General features: G+C 52.7%; 9 protein-coding genes across 9 annotated transcripts; 5 read left to right on the forward strand and 4 right to left on the reverse strand.

Moving 5' to 3' along the window:
* Positions 1-788: 788 nt before the first annotated feature.
* On the reverse strand, positions 789-1419 carry ATEG_00292 (mago nashi protein; the record flags this gene model as incomplete). Its single annotated transcript, XM_001210378.1, has 4 exons — positions 789-969; positions 1024-1060; positions 1113-1330; positions 1382-1419. The coding sequence occupies 4 exons, from the start codon at positions 1417-1419 to the stop codon at positions 789-791; spliced, it is 474 nt and encodes a 157-aa protein (XP_001210378.1).
* Positions 1420-1865: 446 nt separating this feature from the next.
* ATEG_00293 (coatomer subunit beta) lies at positions 1866-4957 on the forward strand (the record flags this gene model as incomplete). Its single annotated transcript, XM_001210379.1, has 5 exons — positions 1866-2170; positions 2232-2652; positions 2706-3095; positions 3146-4754; positions 4815-4957. 5 exons carry the CDS (start codon positions 1866-1868, stop codon positions 4955-4957), a joined length of 2868 nt encoding a protein of 955 aa, XP_001210379.1.
* Positions 4958-5594: 637 nt separating this feature from the next.
* On the forward strand, positions 5595-7465 carry ATEG_00294 (putative sphingosine kinase (SphK); the record flags this gene model as incomplete). The annotated part of the gene is made up of 2 exons (XM_001210380.1): positions 5595-5955; positions 6039-7465. 2 exons carry the CDS (start codon positions 5595-5597, stop codon positions 7463-7465), a joined length of 1788 nt encoding a protein of 595 aa, XP_001210380.1.
* Positions 7466-7750: 285 nt separating this feature from the next.
* Positions 7751-8825, reverse strand: ATEG_00295 (ribosomal RNA processing 1 family protein; the record flags this gene model as incomplete). Its single annotated transcript, XM_001210381.1, has 3 exons — positions 7751-8559; positions 8612-8719; positions 8777-8825. 3 exons carry the CDS (start codon positions 8823-8825, stop codon positions 7751-7753), a joined length of 966 nt encoding a protein of 321 aa, XP_001210381.1.
* Positions 8826-9525: 700 nt separating this feature from the next.
* On the forward strand, positions 9526-10532 carry ATEG_00296 (uncharacterized protein; the record flags this gene model as incomplete). The annotated part of the gene is made up of 3 exons (XM_001210382.1): positions 9526-9877; positions 9948-10258; positions 10308-10532. The coding sequence occupies 3 exons, from the start codon at positions 9526-9528 to the stop codon at positions 10530-10532; spliced, it is 888 nt and encodes a 295-aa protein (XP_001210382.1).
* Positions 10533-11136: 604 nt separating this feature from the next.
* ATEG_00297 (uncharacterized protein) lies at positions 11137-12768 on the reverse strand (the record flags this gene model as incomplete). Its single annotated transcript, XM_001210383.1, has 5 exons — positions 11137-11351; positions 11407-11863; positions 11924-12171; positions 12221-12372; positions 12479-12768. The coding sequence occupies 5 exons, from the start codon at positions 12766-12768 to the stop codon at positions 11137-11139; spliced, it is 1362 nt and encodes a 453-aa protein (XP_001210383.1).
* A 671-nt stretch (positions 12769-13439) lies between these two features.
* Positions 13440-13926, reverse strand: ATEG_00298 (uncharacterized protein; the record flags this gene model as incomplete). Its single annotated transcript, XM_001210384.1, has 2 exons — positions 13440-13810; positions 13881-13926. The coding sequence occupies 2 exons, from the start codon at positions 13924-13926 to the stop codon at positions 13440-13442; spliced, it is 417 nt and encodes a 138-aa protein (XP_001210384.1).
* A 689-nt stretch (positions 13927-14615) lies between these two features.
* Positions 14616-15566, forward strand: ATEG_00299 (uncharacterized protein; the record flags this gene model as incomplete). The annotated part of the gene is made up of 3 exons (XM_001210385.1): positions 14616-14835; positions 14884-15369; positions 15418-15566. The coding sequence occupies 3 exons, from the start codon at positions 14616-14618 to the stop codon at positions 15564-15566; spliced, it is 855 nt and encodes a 284-aa protein (XP_001210385.1).
* A 936-nt stretch (positions 15567-16502) lies between these two features.
* On the forward strand, positions 16503-17999 carry ATEG_00300 (uncharacterized protein; the record flags this gene model as incomplete). Its single annotated transcript, XM_001210386.1, has 1 exon — positions 16503-17999. One exon carries the CDS (start codon positions 16503-16505, stop codon positions 17997-17999), a length of 1497 nt encoding a protein of 498 aa, XP_001210386.1.
* Between the last annotated feature and the right edge of the window lie 622 nt (positions 18000-18621).

Consider the following 18621-nt stretch of genomic DNA (forward strand, 5'->3'; position numbering starts at 1 on the left):
GGGAGCGAGACAAGACGAAGAGAAGGGAAGACCCGGGAGACATACACAGGGAGGATGGGTGAAGTTGGGGGGATATCGGGAGAGGAGAGCCGCGGGTAGAAAGAGGGGTCAAGGCTCAAAAAGAAAAAAAAAAAAAAAGGAGAATGGGTTGACAGGGGAGAATATGGGAAGAGTTGAAGAGTTGAAAGATGGAAGAGACGAGAGAGAGGGAGAGAGGAGAGTTGAGGGAGGGAAGACGCACTGCCTGAAAGGGATAGGCCGTTGATCATGCGGGCGCGGGGGAGGCGAATGGGCGCTTCGGGCGGATAATTTGCTTTTGGCCAGAACTTCCACGCATCCACCCTGCCCTCATCAGGCATCGATTAAGTACTGGGTACTTCCTACGTCTACGCAACCGACTGGGCCACGATCGCAGCGCCCTTCGTATCCGCATGTTAAATCTGGGTATTTATTCTCATCTTCCTTGGGAAAACAACGAGAGTCGTCTTTCTCGCCAGACGCCTATTGCGTCATCATCCCGGGAGGTGCTTCTGTCTGTAATAGCCAACATCCTCCCAAAAAAAATATTATATCCTTCAGAACGCCCAATAAACATCCCATGTTATTCCATTAGATAGGCTTGATCTGTAGGAAATTGTCCGTTAGCCGTCGGTCCTCGGGAGGTGAACGAACCCAGGCTCTATATTACCTTGAAGTGGAGAGAAATCAGAGAGAAAATTAAGGCTTTCAGGTCTTGAACGAGGTAGTAGAAAACTCGAAGACCTTCGGGATCAGCGGATTCGGTCACGTCAACCAATGAGCCGATTTTCGCGGTCTGCGACAGGCCACGAGTTAGAACCTGACATCCAGATAGGAAGGACGGTGAGGATAGTCCACAATACCTCAAAGGAAATGTGTTCATTTCCAAGGCGGATCTCCAGCTCTTGCCGTCCGTCCTTGTTCTTCTGCGGCCATTTGGAGTCGTCCTCCCTACATCATGTCAGTACAGGTACCTCCCTGCATCCGACAAACGACCAAGCATACTTCATGATCTCGCTTTCTTTGATAATGCGCTTGATCTCTTGGATCATCAGCGAGCTCACACACACTGTTCCAACCGATTAGCGACATACGACGTGATCGGAATCGCGAAGAGGAACGGACTCTCTTTGCGGATGAGCGAGTCATTGCGGTAGTTTGAGTGTTCGCGTATCGCACGGCGGCACTGCGACCATCGCCCAGGGTGCGAAAGTCAAATTCTAGTTCCCAATAAGCAAATGCCAACGAACCGGATAGAATCAGTGCCAACCAACCTAGGAACTCATGCCCGAACCGCCCAGAGTGACCTGAGCTGCAGGGCTGTCAGCAGCTGAGGAAACCTGGGCTCAACAACATGGCTTACTAGTAGCGGAGATAGAAGGGCTCGTTCTGCGTCGACATAGTGGCTTAAGGAACTCCTAAGAGCAAATCGAGAGACGATGGGAGGGGAGACGAGGAATGCACATTATTATGGCGGCAGTACCTGAATTGAGGCGGGTTGCCGGTGGGGCTTAGTCATCCACACAGTCCGGCCAGCTTGGTCTCTCTGTGTCTCTCTCTCCGCCGCGCAAATGGCCAGGTTAGTTCGTTGATCCTCCCTCCGATTCCCTTGCCAACCTTTGCGCGGATGAATGCACGGCAGGAGAGGGGTGTTGAATTGCTTTAGACTACTCTTCTATTCTCTTACGACGACAATTTCTTCTCTCGAGGAGAGTCGCTTTCGGTACTGCTCCCCTCCAATCTCCCCTGATCCGCTCCAAAACAACCACTTGGACTGACCACATACAGCTCTCTCCTCCCTCCTTGAACCCCCGTCCATACTCGTTCGCTTTCCATTCTAGATCACCATGGCGTCCTTCCTAGATAACGCATACAGTCTCGTCCATCAGGACAACACTGCCGACCAGCCCACGCTGCAGGAGCTCAGGTTGCAGCTGGAGAAGGGCAATGATGAGACCAAGTTGGAGACAATGAGGCGGATCATCACGATCATGCTGAACGGAGACCCCATGTCCGAACTCCTGATGCACATCATTCGCTTTGTCATGCCGTCACGAAGCAAGCCGCTCAAAAAGCTGTTGTACTTCTACTATGAGATCTGTCCCAAGCATGACGCGAGTGGGAAGTTGAAACAGGAGATGATTCTAGTCTGGTGAGTTCTCTGCCCTTGGTCAATCTCGCAATTGCTCGGTCTAATCTGTCTCCTCACTCAGTAACGGCATCCGCAATGATCTCCAGCATCCCAACGAATACGTTCGCGGCAATACCCTCCGATTCTTGTGCAAGCTCCGGGAGCCCGAACTGATTGAGCCCCTCCTTTCGTCGGCCCGCTCCTGCTTGGAACATCGCCACGCCTATGTGAGAAAGAATGCGGTGTGGGCAGTCGCTTCTATCTTCCAACACTCCGAATCTCTTATTCCCGATGCCCCCGAACTCATCCAGACCTTCCTTGACACCGAGACCGACAGCACCTGCAAGCGGAATGCCTTTGCGGCCTTGATGTCCATCAGTCACCAGAAAGCGCTGGAATACCTCTCCTCTACGTTCGACGGCATCCCTAACACCGATGAACTCCTACAACTGGTCGAACTGGAATTCATCCGCAAGGATGCAGTGCAGAATGCTCAGAACAAGGTCGGTCGGGGAATAGACCATCGGCAGGAGGTTGGTTAGCTAACGCTTAGTAGGCAAGATATTTGCGACTTATTTTCGACCTCTTGGACGCATCTACAAGCACCGTGATCTACGAAGCCGCGACCTCCCTGACCGCCCTCACCAGCAACCCTGTCGCCGTCAAGGCTGCCGCGGGCAAATTGATCGAGCTGTGCATTCGGGAAGCGGACAACAACGTGAAGCTCATCGTTCTTGACCGTGTCGACCAACTCAGAATTCGCAATGAGGGTGTCCTAGATGACCTCACCATGGAAATCCTGCGTGTCCTCTCCAGCCCCGATATCGATGTCCGTCGCAAAGCGCTTGGCATCGCCTTGGAGATGGTTTCCAGCAAGAACGTGGAGGAGATTGTCATGCTGCTGAAGAAGGAGCTGGCCAAGACGGTGGACGAGCAGTACGAGAAGGTACGGGATCCAATGGCTTGAGATGGATTCATAGCTAACCACCCGAACAGAACAGCGAGTACCGTCAACTTCTCATCCAGTCGATCCACTCCTGCGCCATCAAGTTCTCCGAGATCGCCGCTAGCGTCGTCGACCTTCTTATGGACTTTATCGCCGACTTCAACAACAACTCCGCCGTCGATGTCATCTCGTTTGTTAAGGAGGTGGTCGAGAAGTTCCCTAAACTGCGTGGTGCGATTGTCCAGCGTTTGGTTTCCACTCTTAGTGAGGTCCGTGCCGGAAAGGTTTACCGCGGTGTGCTGTGGGTTGTCGGTGAATACTCCTTGGAAGAGAAAGACATCCGGGAAGCCTGGAAACGGATCCGAGCCAGCTTGGGAGAGATTCCCATCCTTGCCTCCGAGCAGCGCCTTCTGGAAGAAGTTCCGGAGGAAAGCGTTCTCAAGGAGCAGGTCAACGGCCACGCAAAGCCTTCCGCCCCTACTGGTTCCCGCAAAGTGCTGGCAGATGGCACGTATGCCACTGAAAGCGCTCTCACCAGCGAGTCGGCTGCCGCCGCCCGACTAGCCGCTGTCAAGGCCGCGCAAAAGCCGCCTCTTCGCCAATTGATTCTCGACGGTGATTTCTACCTGGCCACTGTCCTGTCTTCGACTCTCACCAAACTGGTGATGCGTCATTCCGAAGTCTCCGAGGACGCCGCTCGCACGAACGCCCTGCGTGCGGAAGCCATGCTGATCATGATCTCCATCATCCGAGTGGGACAATCCCACTTCGTGAAGGCCCCCATCGACGAGGATTCGGTGGATCGTATCATGTGCTGTGTCCGCTCGCTTGCGGAGTTCTCCGAGAAGAAGGAGCTCGAGACTACGTTCCTGGAGGATACCCGGAAGGCCTTCCGTGCCATGGTCCAGGTCGAGGACAAGAAGCGAGCTGCTAAGGAAGCCGTGGAGAAGGCCAAGAGTGCCGTGCAGATCGACGATGCCATTCCCATCCGACAGTTCGCCAAGAAGAATGCTTTAGAGGGTGCAGAGGAGATCGAGCTGGATCTGGCCAAGGCTACCGGCGGTGAGTCCACCGTTGAGACGGTGTCATCGAAGCTGAGCCGGGTGGTCCAGCTCACTGGTTTCTCCGACCCGGTCTACGCGGAGGCCTACGTTACTGTTCATCAGTTCGATATCGTCCTCGACGTGCTTCTGGTGAACCAGACCGTGGAAACCCTGCAGAACCTGTCGGTCGAATTTGCTACCCTTGGAGATCTGAAGGTTGTCGAGCGGCCCACGACACACAACCTCGGACCCCGGGACTTCTTGAATGTACAGGCTACAGTCAAGGTGTCGTCCACGGATACGGGTGTCATCTTCGGTAACATTGTGTATGATGGGGCCAGCTCGACGGAGACTCACGTGGTCATTCTCAACGACATCCATGCCGACATCATGGATTACATCCAACCGGCCCACTGCACCGAGACTCAGTTCCGCACCATGTGGACGGAGTTTGAGTGGGAGAACAAGGTCAACATCAACTCCAAGGCGAAGAGCCTGCGGGAGTTCCTCAAACAGCTGATGGACAGCACCAACATGGCTTGTTTGACCCCGGATGCATCGCTGAAGGGCGATTGCCGGTTCCTGAGTGCCAACCTATATGCCCGGAGCGTATTTGGTACGTATCTGACTTCTAGTTTCCCTCTCAAACAAGACATTTCTAACTTGATGCCTATAGGCGAGGATGCGCTGGCGAATCTGAGTATCGAAAAGGAAGGAGAGGACGGACCGATCACTGGCTTCGTGCGGATAAGAAGTCGCTCGCAGGGGCTGGCCTTGAGCCTGGGCTCTCTGAAGGGTCTCAAGGCCTCGGCTGCATGAGGGAGTACTAAGGTTACTTTACTGCGTTTGGTCGAGTTGAATATTGATTACCCTTACTTATTAACATAGTATCCTCTTTATTATTCTGTTCTGATGGACGATCTGTCGGTTATCTGCTTCTCCTTTTTGTTTTACTGCATGTGAAAAGGCTCCTTGAATGAAGAATCCTCCATAGACTAGAGACGCATCCCACCGCATCCCACAAAGAACCCCATGATCCAAGCCGATGCGAACCATGGGTTTGTAAAGTAAATGGGTTCCTCTCTTTGAGGTTCTGGGGTGGCGATATTGGAACCACACATGGATATAGAGAGGGGAATAAAAGGTCACGATGGCCTGGCATGTAGTTATCTGGATAGAGAATCACCATCATCCTCATCCCCAGATCCCAGCCTCTTCTCTCTGGAATGTCGCTGACAGGCGATGCATGCGGATGTCTCGGAACCCATTGAAATCCATGAGAGACTGCAAACAACCATCCAGCATCGCAGGTAGAGTATATATAACATATGATATTAATATCATATATATATATATATATATATATATATATATGAATTACTCTACTATCTCTTCAGGGGCAGCGAACAGGGGTAAACAAGCCCTCGTGTCGCATGTGGTGTTGTTCCTCGGGAGAATGACTCCCTTCACCACGGCACTTGATTATTCTCGGCCGCCGCGGGCCTTCTCCACTCGCCTCCAGCTTCTCCAGTTCTCCCTCTCGTCTTCCTCTTCTTTCCCTTCTTTTCTCCTGCCCTCTCTCCTCCTCTTCCTCCTCTCCACTCTCCTGTGGACTCTCTTGTTTTGGGTTTTGTACCATGCTCTGCTTGCAGTGCTGCGCATAAGAATGTCCTCTTCCGCCAATGGCGCTTCGCGCCCGCCCTTCACCCACGGGGATCAGCCGGATTCGCAGAGCCGGCTGCTGAAGCACGATGCGACCCTGGTGGTCGCTCAGTCGGTTTCCCTCACTCTAGGCGGCGACTCTCTTCTTGTCGTCGGTATGTATTTATCAACCGGACGTCCACGCCCCCGCATCGCATTGGATGGCTCTTGTACATTAACTCGGTTGGCCGTATCGCAGACGAACGCTCCTCGCGCAAACAAGATCGTGCCTGTTGCGGTTTGCTGGCCAAGTCATGTATGCGAACCCCTTCATGTGGCCTTAGGAATCTTGCGAACGTATCTAATTTCGGACCTACAGCAACGAAAGATACCCACTCCATTTCGCTGTTCAACGTTCTAGACGCCGATCTTTCCCCCGCCGGCTTAACCATCACGTATGCGGATCCGACCAGCAAAGATGACATCTCCGTTGCGGCATTGCAGTATCCCGTCGCCGAGGAGGAAAAAGCAAACGTCGAGGCGTGGATCGCACAGCTCCTTGATAAAGCGTATAGGAACGCGCAGCGGTATAAGCGTCTGAAAGTCCTCATCAACCCCTTCGGCGGCAAAGGGTCGGCGTCGAAACTGTACCACAACCATGCGGCGCCCGTGTTCGCGGCCGCGCGTTGTCACATTGATGTTGAGGAAACCTCCCATCAGGGGCACGCCACCGAGATCGCCGAGCAGATCGACGTGGACGCCTATGATGCCATTGTATGCTGCTCCGGGGACGGCTTGCCGCACGAGGTGTTCAATGGTCTAGGGAAGAAAGCCAACGCGCGCGAGGCCCTCGCCAAGATCGCCGTTACCATGCTGCCATGCGGCTCGGGGAACGGCATGGCGTGGAACCTGTGCGGGACGGGGAGTGTTTCGGTGGCCGCGCTGACCATCGTCAAGGGGTTGCGGACTCCAATGGATCTTGTGTCGCTCACCCAGGGCAACACTCGCACGCTGTCCTTTCTGTCGCAGTCATTTGGCATTATCGCCGAGTCGGATCTCGGCACCGACAATATCCGTTGGATGGGCGCCCACCGGTTCCACTACGGCGTCCTCGTACGTCTCCTTTCGCGCACGGTCTACCCCTGCGACCTGGCCATCAAGGTGGTGATGGACGACAAGAAGGCCATCAAGGCCCATTATCACACGTACGCGAACAGCCCACCGCCGACTCGCCCCGCGGAGGACGCCACCGGGGGTCTTCCCGAGCTCAAATATGGCACTGTGCAGGATGAGCTGCCCAAGGACTGGAAGGTCATTCCGGCCGAGACCATCGGCAATTTTTACGCCGGGACCATGGCCATTGTGTCCAAGGACACGCCATTCTTCCCTGCGTCAGTGCCGAACGACGGCCTGATGGACATTGTCACCCTGGACGGCACGATTGCCCGCACCACCAGCCTCAAGATGATGATAGAACTCCCCGAGAATCGGTTCTTCGACATGCCCGATGTCCATGTGCTCAAGGCTACCGCATACCGACTGGTTCCCCGCGAGAAAGAAGGATTTATCAGCGTGGACGGCGAGAAGTTGCCGTTCGCGGCGTTCCAAGCCGAAGTCCACCAGGGTCTGGGCACTGTGCTGTCGAAATCGGGACATCTCTTTGAAGCGGAGGCCCCGAGACCTTAGTATAGACGGACATACCGTTAGACGCGAAGCATAGGCCGTTTCCTGCTTCCCAGTCTCTTTTCAGGTCTTACACTTTGATGATACCCTTTTTGCCTGGCTGCTACGTAGGCAGAGGCCCGTCTCGTTATACATACCGTCCTGTTATAGATACCGTCCCCTTCATGTACAGTAATCAGACATTCATACATCAACCAGGTCTATTCGTTTAACATGCAATCGCTACCGTACGCCAGATGATACAAGACCAACTACAAAGTACACTTTTTTCACTTCAATCCAGCAGGACTAATCAAACCCACCCCACTCCTCGTCTTCATCCTCCTCCTCCTCCACCTTCCGCGTCCTAAACCCCCACTCAATCAACCGCTCGTCCTCAAGCGCCTCGCCCGCCCGCACCCGCACAGGCTTGTACGGACTCTCCGCGCGCAGTTTCTCCAGCGGACGCAAGATCAGCTCAATCGGCACCTCGCCCTTGGGTTTCCGCTTCTGTCCCTCGCCCTCGCCCTCTTTCTCCTCAAACTCCAGCACCTTCTCCAGCTCATCGACCCAAATATCCATCAGATGGTACCGCAGTCCGTCCGGACCATGCGGCATAGGCACGTAATCCCTCTTCTCGTCGGCGGGCGGCTGGTCGGGGTCAAAATTGAGCGGGCAGAGGGGGCCCTCCTCGATCAGCGCGATGTACGACTCGAGCGCGGCCCATTTGCCGGCGCCGTCGCCGTCAGCCTGGTCTTCGCCCTCGTCGGCGCCATCATCGGCCTCCGCGGCGGGGGCATCAGCACCCCGCTTGGAGCGCTTCGCCTTCTTCTTCGCCGCGGCGGCCTCGCGCTTGCGCTTCTTGTTTGCGCCGCCGGTGGAGGGCTCCGCAGGAGCCTTCAGGAAGACTTCAAAGGCGACGCCGACGTAGCATCGGATCAGGAACAGGTACTTGTCCAGACGCAGGCGGTCGAGCGAGTGGAAGTCGCGGCTGATGGTGATCCAGAAGGCGCGCAGGAAGCGGTGCAGGCTGGCGCGCGGGAGGGTGGGCACGAGGGCGTAGGAGAGGTTGCGGGCGAGGGCTTGTTGCGTGAGGGGGCGGTCGGAGTGGTAGAAGCCTATAGAATCGTATTAGCGGTTGCTGTCGAGAAGGGGATGTAGGGGACGGACAGAAGAAGAGGCCCTTCCAGAGCTTGAGGAGTTCGATGAGGGAGAGGTCTGTTCGGGAGCGGAGGAACTGGATGAGGGAGTCGGTGGCTTTGTCGCGGAGCTTTTTGTCTGTGGGGTGTTAGTCGGGTATGGATATATGGATATGGGTTCGGGAACTATGCGCACCGCTTGAGGCGAGCTCCCGTACAAAGGGAGTCTTTTGGAGGTCGGTCATGGTTTGCGGAGATGCGATTGAGCGGAGGGGTATTGGGGATGAATGGGCAGGTGTTGGGAGAGATAGAGAGTGACCGCGCCTGTTCAATGGCGGGTTCAGTTGTAGATTTCTGTGTATAGGAGGGTTGTATATGAGTAGACTTGGACTTGGATTTGAAGCCGGACTTTTTTTTTCTGAGAGTTTGCTCGGTTTGCATGGTGGTTCTGCCGGCCTTGTGATTGGTTGTGCATATAGCCCATCTGGCTGTGGGGCTGTGGGGAACAGTCTAGCTTAATCTACAGTACGGAGTACTCCATATACCGAACTGGCTCTATCCTCAACATCAACATGTCCATTCCTGTCTCTCGGGCCAGTATATATCTTTCACATTTAAACAATCGGTATTTATACCAGCGGAAATTCTCAGTCATCCTCGGCTTTCACAACCCTCTTCCGACGGGCAGTCGGCCACCATCGTCCCGGCGTAACTTGAGCGTCGCGCGCGCAAATCCAATAATCAAGACGCGTCAAGCAGTTGAAGAAGAGACCCTTCCAGTCTACGACCCGGATGAGTTCTATCCTGTTCACATTGGTGACGTCTTCAAGGAAAGGTACCACGTGTTAGGAAAGCTTGGGTTCGGAGCCAACTCCACCACTTGGTTTTGTCGCGATTTGAGGTGAGTCTGCAGTATTAGCAAAGGTTTTATCTCGACAACAACTAATGCCAGATAGTGACTACAGCTACGTCGCTGTAAAAGTCTATATTCAGTCTCCCACATCCCAGCCTCGGATCAATCGTGAGGTGGAAGCATACAAGCATCTCGCGATTGTTCAATCATCACACGTCGGGAGACGATTCATACGCAATGTGGTTGATTCCTTTGAGCTCGAGCGACCAGACGGGAGCCATCATCACTGCCTGGCTTACGAGCCCCTTCAGATAACCTTATTCGACTTCCAGAGACTTGGCGGTAACACGAAGGGGCTACCAGAACAACTGGTCAAAGGGGCCCTACGGCATCTACTCCAGGCTCTAGATTTCCTTCATACAGAAGCCAACATTGCACATTGCGGTACGCGTACTACTAAACTAACTTAGCTTTCTCTCCGAACTCGATAATAACAGTGTTCTGACTTGGCTAGACCTCAAAGCTAGCAATATCATGTTGACAGTTGAGGATGAAAATATTTTTGAGGATTTTGAACAAGCCGAAAAAGCAGATCCGTCCCCCCGAAAACTGATCAACGATGAGAGCTCGATCTACGCCACGCGAGATTTTCGCCCCCCAAGAAATCATGCCTGGGGCTATCCCGTGCTGTGTGATTTCGGGGAGGCTCGCATCGGTGCCAATCATCCACATGAATGGATCCAGCCCGAGATATACAGAGCCGCTGAAATCCTCCTGGAATTAGATTGGTCTCATAGTGTGGATGTTTGGAATGCCGGTTGTCTGGTAAGTAGTGCGCGACGTGTGCACGTCGATATTCTAACAACAGCTGTAGGCGTGGGATCTCTTAGAACAGAAGCACCTCTTCGATGAGGAAGGCTACACCAACAGTTACCATATCGCGGAGATGGTTGCGTACCTTGGAACTCCGCCGTTGGAATTTCAGCGACGGAGTATACGTTCGCCTTTGGTGTTCACAGACGATGGTACGTACTTTCTCACTATCATCTTTCAGCGTGACTGCAGCCTCATATGCTACAAATCAGGCCACTGGAAGTGAAATCCGCCGCTTCCACCTATTACTCTTGAAGACTTCGAAGAAAAACTTCAAGGCGCATCTAAAATTGCCTTCTTGAAGTTCTTACGGTCCATGTTGGCTTGGGTACCCGACGAGAGAAAGTCTGCTCGAGACCTTCTCAAGGACCCCTGGCTGCAAGCATAGAATGATGCTACAATCTGCAAATAGTCATGAAATCAAAGTGGTAAAACGGTGGGAAGCTCCCATTGGATTTACACGCCTGGCACAGTCACATCTCCATTACACTCTGCAGCAGTACAAATGTTCACATTCCTAATACTATTGCCAGCCGAACCGCCTCCCGCGACACAGTCTGCTAATGCTTCAGTTGAGCCAGGTTTGTCTTCACCTCCACACAACCACCAGGCATCCTGATATTATCCGCGTGTTGAATCTACGGCTCCAACACAAAGTCCGTCCCCACGCACCGATTACAAACAAACAGCTTGGTTGGGTCCACTCTTTCCTTAATCCTCAGCAAGCGATCGTATTTGTCTCCCCAGAAGACCTTTTGCCACTGGGGTTCATACCTAGGCAGATGTGAGGTTAATCGTCTCTCAATCGGAACGGCGTTCACAAATAAGACTCACGGGTTGGCTTCATTAATATAAGTCCCGCCATCTTCTCCGACAATCTCAGTAAACCGCTCACTCAATTGTACGAGGTGCTGTATCTTTTGCTGTCTCTCCTCAACGGACGCTGTGTCTTTCCAATCTATGCCGATGCCAATGAGCGCGTGGCTGCGTTTCCACACATCATGGACGGCTGTCTTGTCGCGCTGGTCATTGTTGACTTTGCCAACTAAATCACAATCCAGGTTAGCAGAGTTCGACCCATACAGAAGGCATTCCCATACTGAAATTAAATCCCGCGCCCTGACGGTTCTCATGGATAAACTCGGCCAGCATCTGCGATTTTTCTGTAAGGACGTCGGTCGTCAAGAGCCGGCCCGCATCCTGAATGCTGGTCCCAATGTTGGGATCCCTCAGAAAGGTTTTAATATAACCATCCCAGCTCGATGGGTATGCGCCGACAGTCCCAGAGACACCGGTAAGCTGCGTAAGGTTGAAGAATGGAGCAAAAGTCTTGTTAAAGGACTCTACAGTCCCGTTGGGCTGGAGGAAAATCGCCGCGAATCCGTTCTCCATGGTGCCATATCCAGTGTATCCTGCGTCTGTCACCGCCGGCAGCAGCTTTAGGCTTTCGGCGACAACATGCTTATAGCTAGCGGCGCTAGAGGCATTCAGCTGAACGAGGCCGATCAGGAGACTCGACGGGACTGGATGTGTTTTGTAGGTAACGGATGTGATGACCTGCACAGAAATGACAGCAGATTAGCTACTGTGCGCACCGTGTTATTTGCATTGACTTACCCCCCAAGCACTGCCGCCACCACCACGAATCGCCCAGAAGTATTCAGGGTCGGTGAATGAATTGATGACTCGGTGTCGTCCGTCGGCGGATACGATACTTGCTTCCAGGAGGTTGTCGGCAGCGAGGCCGTAGTAATGTGCGAACGGTGAGTGGCCTCCTCCTAGCAAATATCCTCCAGCGGCTCCTACAGTGCGCGCTGACCCTCCCACAACCAACACTCCACGCTTGGCAGCTGCTTGGTATACATCTAAGCTGGATTAGCCGGGGGATCGATTCAAAGGACCTTGCAGACTTACCGAACCACTGCTCTCCCGCCTTCAAAGTCACCGCAGCGATACCACTGGTTCCAACTGGTGCACCTTGAGGGATGAAAGAGTCGTGCCATTCCATACCCTTCATATGGTGCGTCCAGATAGAAAGCGCTCCTTTTCTACTGGAGCGGCCCAGGCTGTATTCAAGAGCGTTAAAACTGAAGCGAACACGCACGGGGATGTGTGAAGGGACCTACTGATCATGTCCTGTGTTCTTTATCACCAAGGACAAGTCTTTCTCACTGGCGAATCTCACAGTCTTCTGAATGTTCTGGACACTCCGTGCATCGACCGCATAATACGGCACTACGGGATAGCAATATCATATCATCAGCAAGGCGAACGGAAGATGTTCCTCTGCGGCTGTGTCGACATACCAATTCCTTGATCACACCGAGCCTCAACAGGCGTGTCAATGGAGCACTGCCCTGTCTTGCCCATCTCCCAGACAGTTGCTGCATACGCGCCGGTTTGGTTCGTTCGCCAAAAGCTGTCCAACCAGCTTCCCTTTGCGATGGCGCATTGATCGGCATTGTATAGCTGCGCATGGCACACCGCAGCAGGGGGCACGGATCGGATCAATCTCCCGCCAACAGTAGCGTTGAACTGATTCCATGTGTGAGCGTCCGGCCAGCAGCTGTCACCGTAGGCGCATCGACGTCGAGGTTCACCTGCGGCAGAGGCAATGCCGGTGGCTACTAGGATGAGTTGGGAAGTTCGAGGGATAATCATGCTTGCAGAAGGCTGAAGTCTGAAGTTAGGAATGTGAAGCTACGAGTAGATTTCCCTTCCAAATGCATGGTATTTATATTGGTTATTGGAGGCCGTCATCTATACACGAGTACGAGCATTTCCTAACGTGGTTAAAGATGATCGACGTCATATGCGTGGAAAAAGAGGCTCGGCGGAGCAGCCGAATACGAGCCTTGCCTGCCTGGACTTAGCTGGATATCATAGACTATATCAATTTGAAGGGCGCAGATAATGATTGCTGCCTGTTGTCTGTCTCTAGTCAGAGTCACTCTATTCAAGATTTGATTCGTCTATTGTTCTCTGTGCTATTTTCCATGTCCCAGACCCGATACACAGCCTCTTTCGGCCCAGTACGGAGGTAGATCTCGATCAGCTTGCATGAAACTATGCCGTGCAATAATTGGAAGATGTTAAATATCTCATGCCTAGACAATTAATTAACGTCGTTACCCTACGTAATCTCAGAAAGTACAGCAAACAAAACCTGGTTGTCGACCCTGCAGCCTTCCCACTGGAACCGCGCACTCCTATACCCACATCGGAGTCGCATATCAAGCTCTAGAATACTTAGGTTCTTTGTGTTGCAGCTCATGACCAGCTCCAGGGCCACAGCGCAGACGGTCGTGTCTTGGTACTCATCTTGTGAGACTTCTGTGTTTAGGGTCGTGACTGGTACACCCAGCTCTGGTAGAAGTAGTAGGGATTCAGGACCCAGCTCGGTTTCATGCGAACTTGGGAAGTAGCTGGCTTCCTGGACCTCGGTAGTTGTAGATGGCAATGCATAAAAGTTGAGTTGGGGAATGGCCTCTGAAGCTGTTGTCTCTGCGGATGCCAGTCAATACCCAGAATAGCAGATATGGATGACGCTGTCGGATCATAGATCATGACCTACCCACGACGGAATTCCGAAAAGGGACGACCTCCATATTCATATCCATCGCGCCAGCATTCTCGCTGTTCGTCTGTCTCCTAGATCCGACATGACTGTAGTCTACACCCGCGGAGTCAAGTAACGCCGTCAACTGCTTATTCACATGGCGAAGCTCATCCGCGATAGATTGCAGTCTCCGAATCTCCTGAGAAGTATTCTCCTCGACGGACGCAAGCCTTCGCTCCAGTTCCTCGACGTAATCGCGTTTGCGCTGTCTGCAGCGACGCTGGTTGTTGCGGACGCGGGCAAGGTCCTCTGCCTGGCTGAGTTAAATATCGCATATCTGGCTGGACTATAAAGGAGCTTCCCAACTTTGCTTTTTTGCTTGATGCGTGGCATGGTAGACGGTGGAGTGTGTGACGTCTCTTGGTGCAACATTCATTAAAGGGTCATGTTTATCGGTGGCAATGAGGTGAGTAATTGAGAATCCCCGCACTCGGGTACTTGATTGAGTGCCGTATAGTTGGGTCTCGTATCTGCACCTGCACGGGATCCTCCGAATGTGGTGACATACCACTTTCCATGCCCAAATCGGTGACATACCATTTATGACCAGGCCACCAATGACAGAGATACTGGTGATAGTCAGAGGAAACTATCGTTCATTGCCACCTTGTGCATATAAAGGCAGTTGAATGTCTCCTCCTGTTCCAATTCATTACTCCCCATCGACAATACTGTGTTGCCATTCGCACTATGTCCGAAGATACCTACAACCTCGTCCAGTCCCGTTACGGTGACATTGCCAAGCAGAGTAATGACACCCAGCACAAGAAAGAAGAGGACATCGCCAGAGCATTTGGCTACACTGCGGATGATCTCAGTTCCCTGCCGGAGAAGACAAACCTCGGCTTGAGTTGTGGCAATCCTGTGGGTTTTGCCAACGTCAAAGAGGTCTGTTTCTTGCCTGATATATGTATGCGGCGACGGATACAAGTTCTTACCTTCCAGTAGGGGGAGACAGTTGTAGACCTTGGCAGCGGCAGCGGTATTGATGTCCTCCTGGTAGCTCGTAAAGTCGGGCCCAATGGACAGGCTATCGGCGTCGACATGACAAAGGTCAGTTTTCCGAGATCCCTTTGTAAAGGCAGGGCTGATCGTCCACAGAGCATGATCGAACTCGCCGAGAAGAACATCCAACAGGCAGGGTTATCCAACGCAAAGATTATCGAATCAAATATCAACTCAATTCCGCTGCCTGACTCGAGCGTCGACTGCATCATCAGTAACTGCGTCATTAACCTCGTCCCGGCTACCGACAAAGCGGCCGTTTTCAAGGAGATCGCTCGACTGCTGAAGCCCGGCGGAAGAGTGGCGATCAGTGATATCCTGGCGAGAAAGCCGCTCCCGGATCATATCACGAAGAATATGGCGCTGTATGTTGGATGCGTTGCGGGTGCCAGTCAGATTGGGGAGTATGAGGAGTATCTTAGGCAAGCTGGATTCGAAAGTATGTGCGCAGCTATGAAGAGAGTGCGGTGTGCTAACTTGGCGGTAGGTGTGTTCATTGTCGATACAAAGTCGGACCTGAACCTCTACAAGGAGTCTTCGTATCTGCCACAGAGCTCGTGCTGTGGCGGTGGGAATGGGAAGGAGACTACGAGTGATATTGCGGAGCTGGATTTCAATGAATGGGTTGGTCAGTAAGTCCTCCATCCTGACTCGATTGTATTATTAATGGTTTATCCAGGATCTTTTCAGATCTATGCTATCAAGGCTTAGACAGCTTAGTCTTATTTTGCTCCTAGGGAGACACAATCAATCCACCTAAGTTAGCTTTAAATACCTGACTTACCAAATTCTACCGAGCGTCACTGGTCCCTGGAGACCTTCTATTCCCGAATGGCTGAGACAGGGTGATATGTGATATCATTCTCGGGCGAAATTCCAGCTCGGATCTAGACGGTTCCAACCTCAGGCCATCTCCGTACATCCGCGCCCTGAATTGTGCTTACCAATGCTTACCAGCTGTACCCTGTATGGATTCATTCCGATGCTGGTCCATACAACAACATGGATCCTTTGACTAGCAGGAAGTAATCACCTAGTCGTCGCCGAGTTTTTCTTAATTGGGGTCGCCCAATATAAGATGTCTCACTACCCCGCGACTGTGGCTGGACTCCAGGAACGTCCAAGACACTAAAACACGGGGTTTGTTGGTGTCCGTTGGATCACGAGATGGTCGATTAATCAAAGGTGACCGACTAAACATGGGTTAGTCGATAATTCCTGCATCGCGAACCGTGATGTTCGCAGCCATTGCCTAAGATAGCCTAGTTGGGTCCCTGGACGTTGAGGTCTGTGCAACTGTATGCAATCTCCTATAGTCCCAACTAGGGCTGATTTGTCCAGTAATCGATCTGCCCATTCGTCTAGCGTTTGTCTGGTGGAAATGACATACTATACTGGGTTGTTGTAGAAGCGAGGTTAACCAACTGCCTATGCTACAGACATGTGCTCCATCAATGACACTGGTCTCAAGTCCCAGCTATATAAGGGACTTCCTAAGCGTCACCAGCAAAACGCTCCCTTTACCCCCTATCAAGTACAGGCTGCACTCCATTCGTTTTTCACGCTACCAAGATGAGGGTCAAGTCAACGCTCTTTGCGGGTTTGCTAGCCCTAACAACTGCCCTCGCCACCCCAACCAGGCTTACCGTCACCCCATCCCTGGTCGAGCGCGACTCTGCAGCAATCGTAAGCAAAGTCGCCCAGATCAACGACCAAGTCCTCTCCCTGGGCTCTGACATCGCGGCTTACACTGGCGGCGACACCTCCGCTATCGAGGCAACTTCCACCCAGCTCGTCGCCCTCATCAACGAGGGCACGCAGATTACCCTTGCCGGCGACGCACTTACCGGCCTCGAAGCCATAGATCTCGTCAACCCGATTCTGGCTTTGACGAGCAACGTGGATACAACCATCTCTGCGCTGATTGATAAGAAGAGCCTTGTTGTTGCAGCTGGTTCGGGACCGAGTGTTTACGCACAGCTGACCGCGCAGTTGGCGGCTGCCAATGGGTTTGCTCAGGCCCTGAGCAGTAAGGTCCCGGCGGAGCTGGAGGAAGTCGCCAACGAGCTTTCAGCGGGCATTGCGGCGAGTATCCAGAAGGGAATTGATGCGTACGCCGATGTCGCTACAACTACAACAACTACGACTACCACAACCACGGCCACAACGTCCAGTACGATGACTACTACGACCACAACGCCGAGCACGACAACTACGACGACGATGACGTCGACTCCGACAAGTACCACGACAACCACGTCGAGCACTACGACTACGACCACCCCTGGCACCACAACCACTGATGCCAGCACGACCACCCCTCCTACTACTAGCTCTTCGACCACGTCCGAGCCCTGCTCAACTAGTACTGAGTCTCACTCCTCTTCCTCTTCCTCCTCCTCCTCCTCCTCTTCTTCTACTACTACTCCCTGCGAAACCACCACGGAAGGACCCAAACCTACTACCACTCCATGCGAGACGGAGACCAACACACCTCCGCCTTCAAGCACTACTACTCCATGCGAAACAGACACAGAGACAGCCAAACCTACTACCACTCCATGCGAAACGGAGACCAGTACACCTCCGCCGTCGAGCACTACTACTCCATGCGAGACAGACACAGCCACAGCCAAGCCTACCACCACCCCTTGCGAGACGGAGACCAAGACGCCTCCGGCATCAAGCACGACTCCGTGCGAAACAGAGACTGCAACTCCTCCGCCGACCTCCGAGCCCAGCGAGACAGAGACGGAGACACCTACCGGTCCCGGAACTAAGCCTTCGGGCCCAGAACCGACCGGTGCCCACCCTACAATCCCAACGGGCACTTCCCCAGCACCCACCGGTGGAGATACGGTTGAACCTGAGTTGCCTACCCACACTAATACTAGTCCCAACGCTCCGGGGGCTACTGGCGGAGCATCGGGGGAATCTGGTGCCAACCCTCCTGCCGGTACCGATACTAGCCCCGAGGCTCCGTTGTTTACTGGCGGTGCGGCGATGAAATCGGTCGCCTCTTCTCTTGTTGGTGCGATGGTGCTCGGTAGTGTGCTTGTGGTTCTCTGAGTTTTTGAGGAGCTATGGAATCCTGGGGTCTAAGTTACCTTTCCCAATTACACTCAGTTAAGCTTAATCTGGCAATTATAATTGCCTATAGTTTCTAGTACTGTGATCAGATAATGTATTCAATCTTACTTATCTTAGTCAAGAGCAGTTCTTTCTCGGTAGTTCCCTGAGACTATCTCTATGTAATAAGTCTCACAGAATAAGTATATAAATCTACTCTTCGTCCCCCACCACCCCACCAGTCTTGGCCTCTAGCCTTGGCTTTGTCGATCAAACAGGCAAAATAAACAACGCACCTCTCATCTGTTCTTTCGTTAATGTCATTCGCTATGGAACTGCCGGTAAGCTATCGTCGACAGAGACCGAGGCTTGAACGATTGATTTACATAGTTGTTTGTCTATCTAGACAATCTCAATCACAGATAAAAACTCCCTGTATTTATAGAGGTTCTCAATAATACCATTTTATTCATGATCAACGGAATATTTGCTCAATTAAGATCCGTCTCTACTGCACGTACTATACTCATTGCTTGCACAAGGGAACGCGAGTCTAGCTAGAGGTAAGGCTGAAAGCTTGGATGCAGCAGTGACCACTATTTAAGCAAAGTATAAATACAGA

The sequence above is a fragment of the Aspergillus terreus genome, genomic scaffold (assembly GCF_000149615.1).
Source record: "Aspergillus terreus NIH2624 scaffold_1 genomic scaffold, whole genome shotgun sequence".
NCBI classification, from domain to species: domain Eukaryota; kingdom Fungi; phylum Ascomycota; class Eurotiomycetes; order Eurotiales; family Aspergillaceae; genus Aspergillus; species Aspergillus terreus.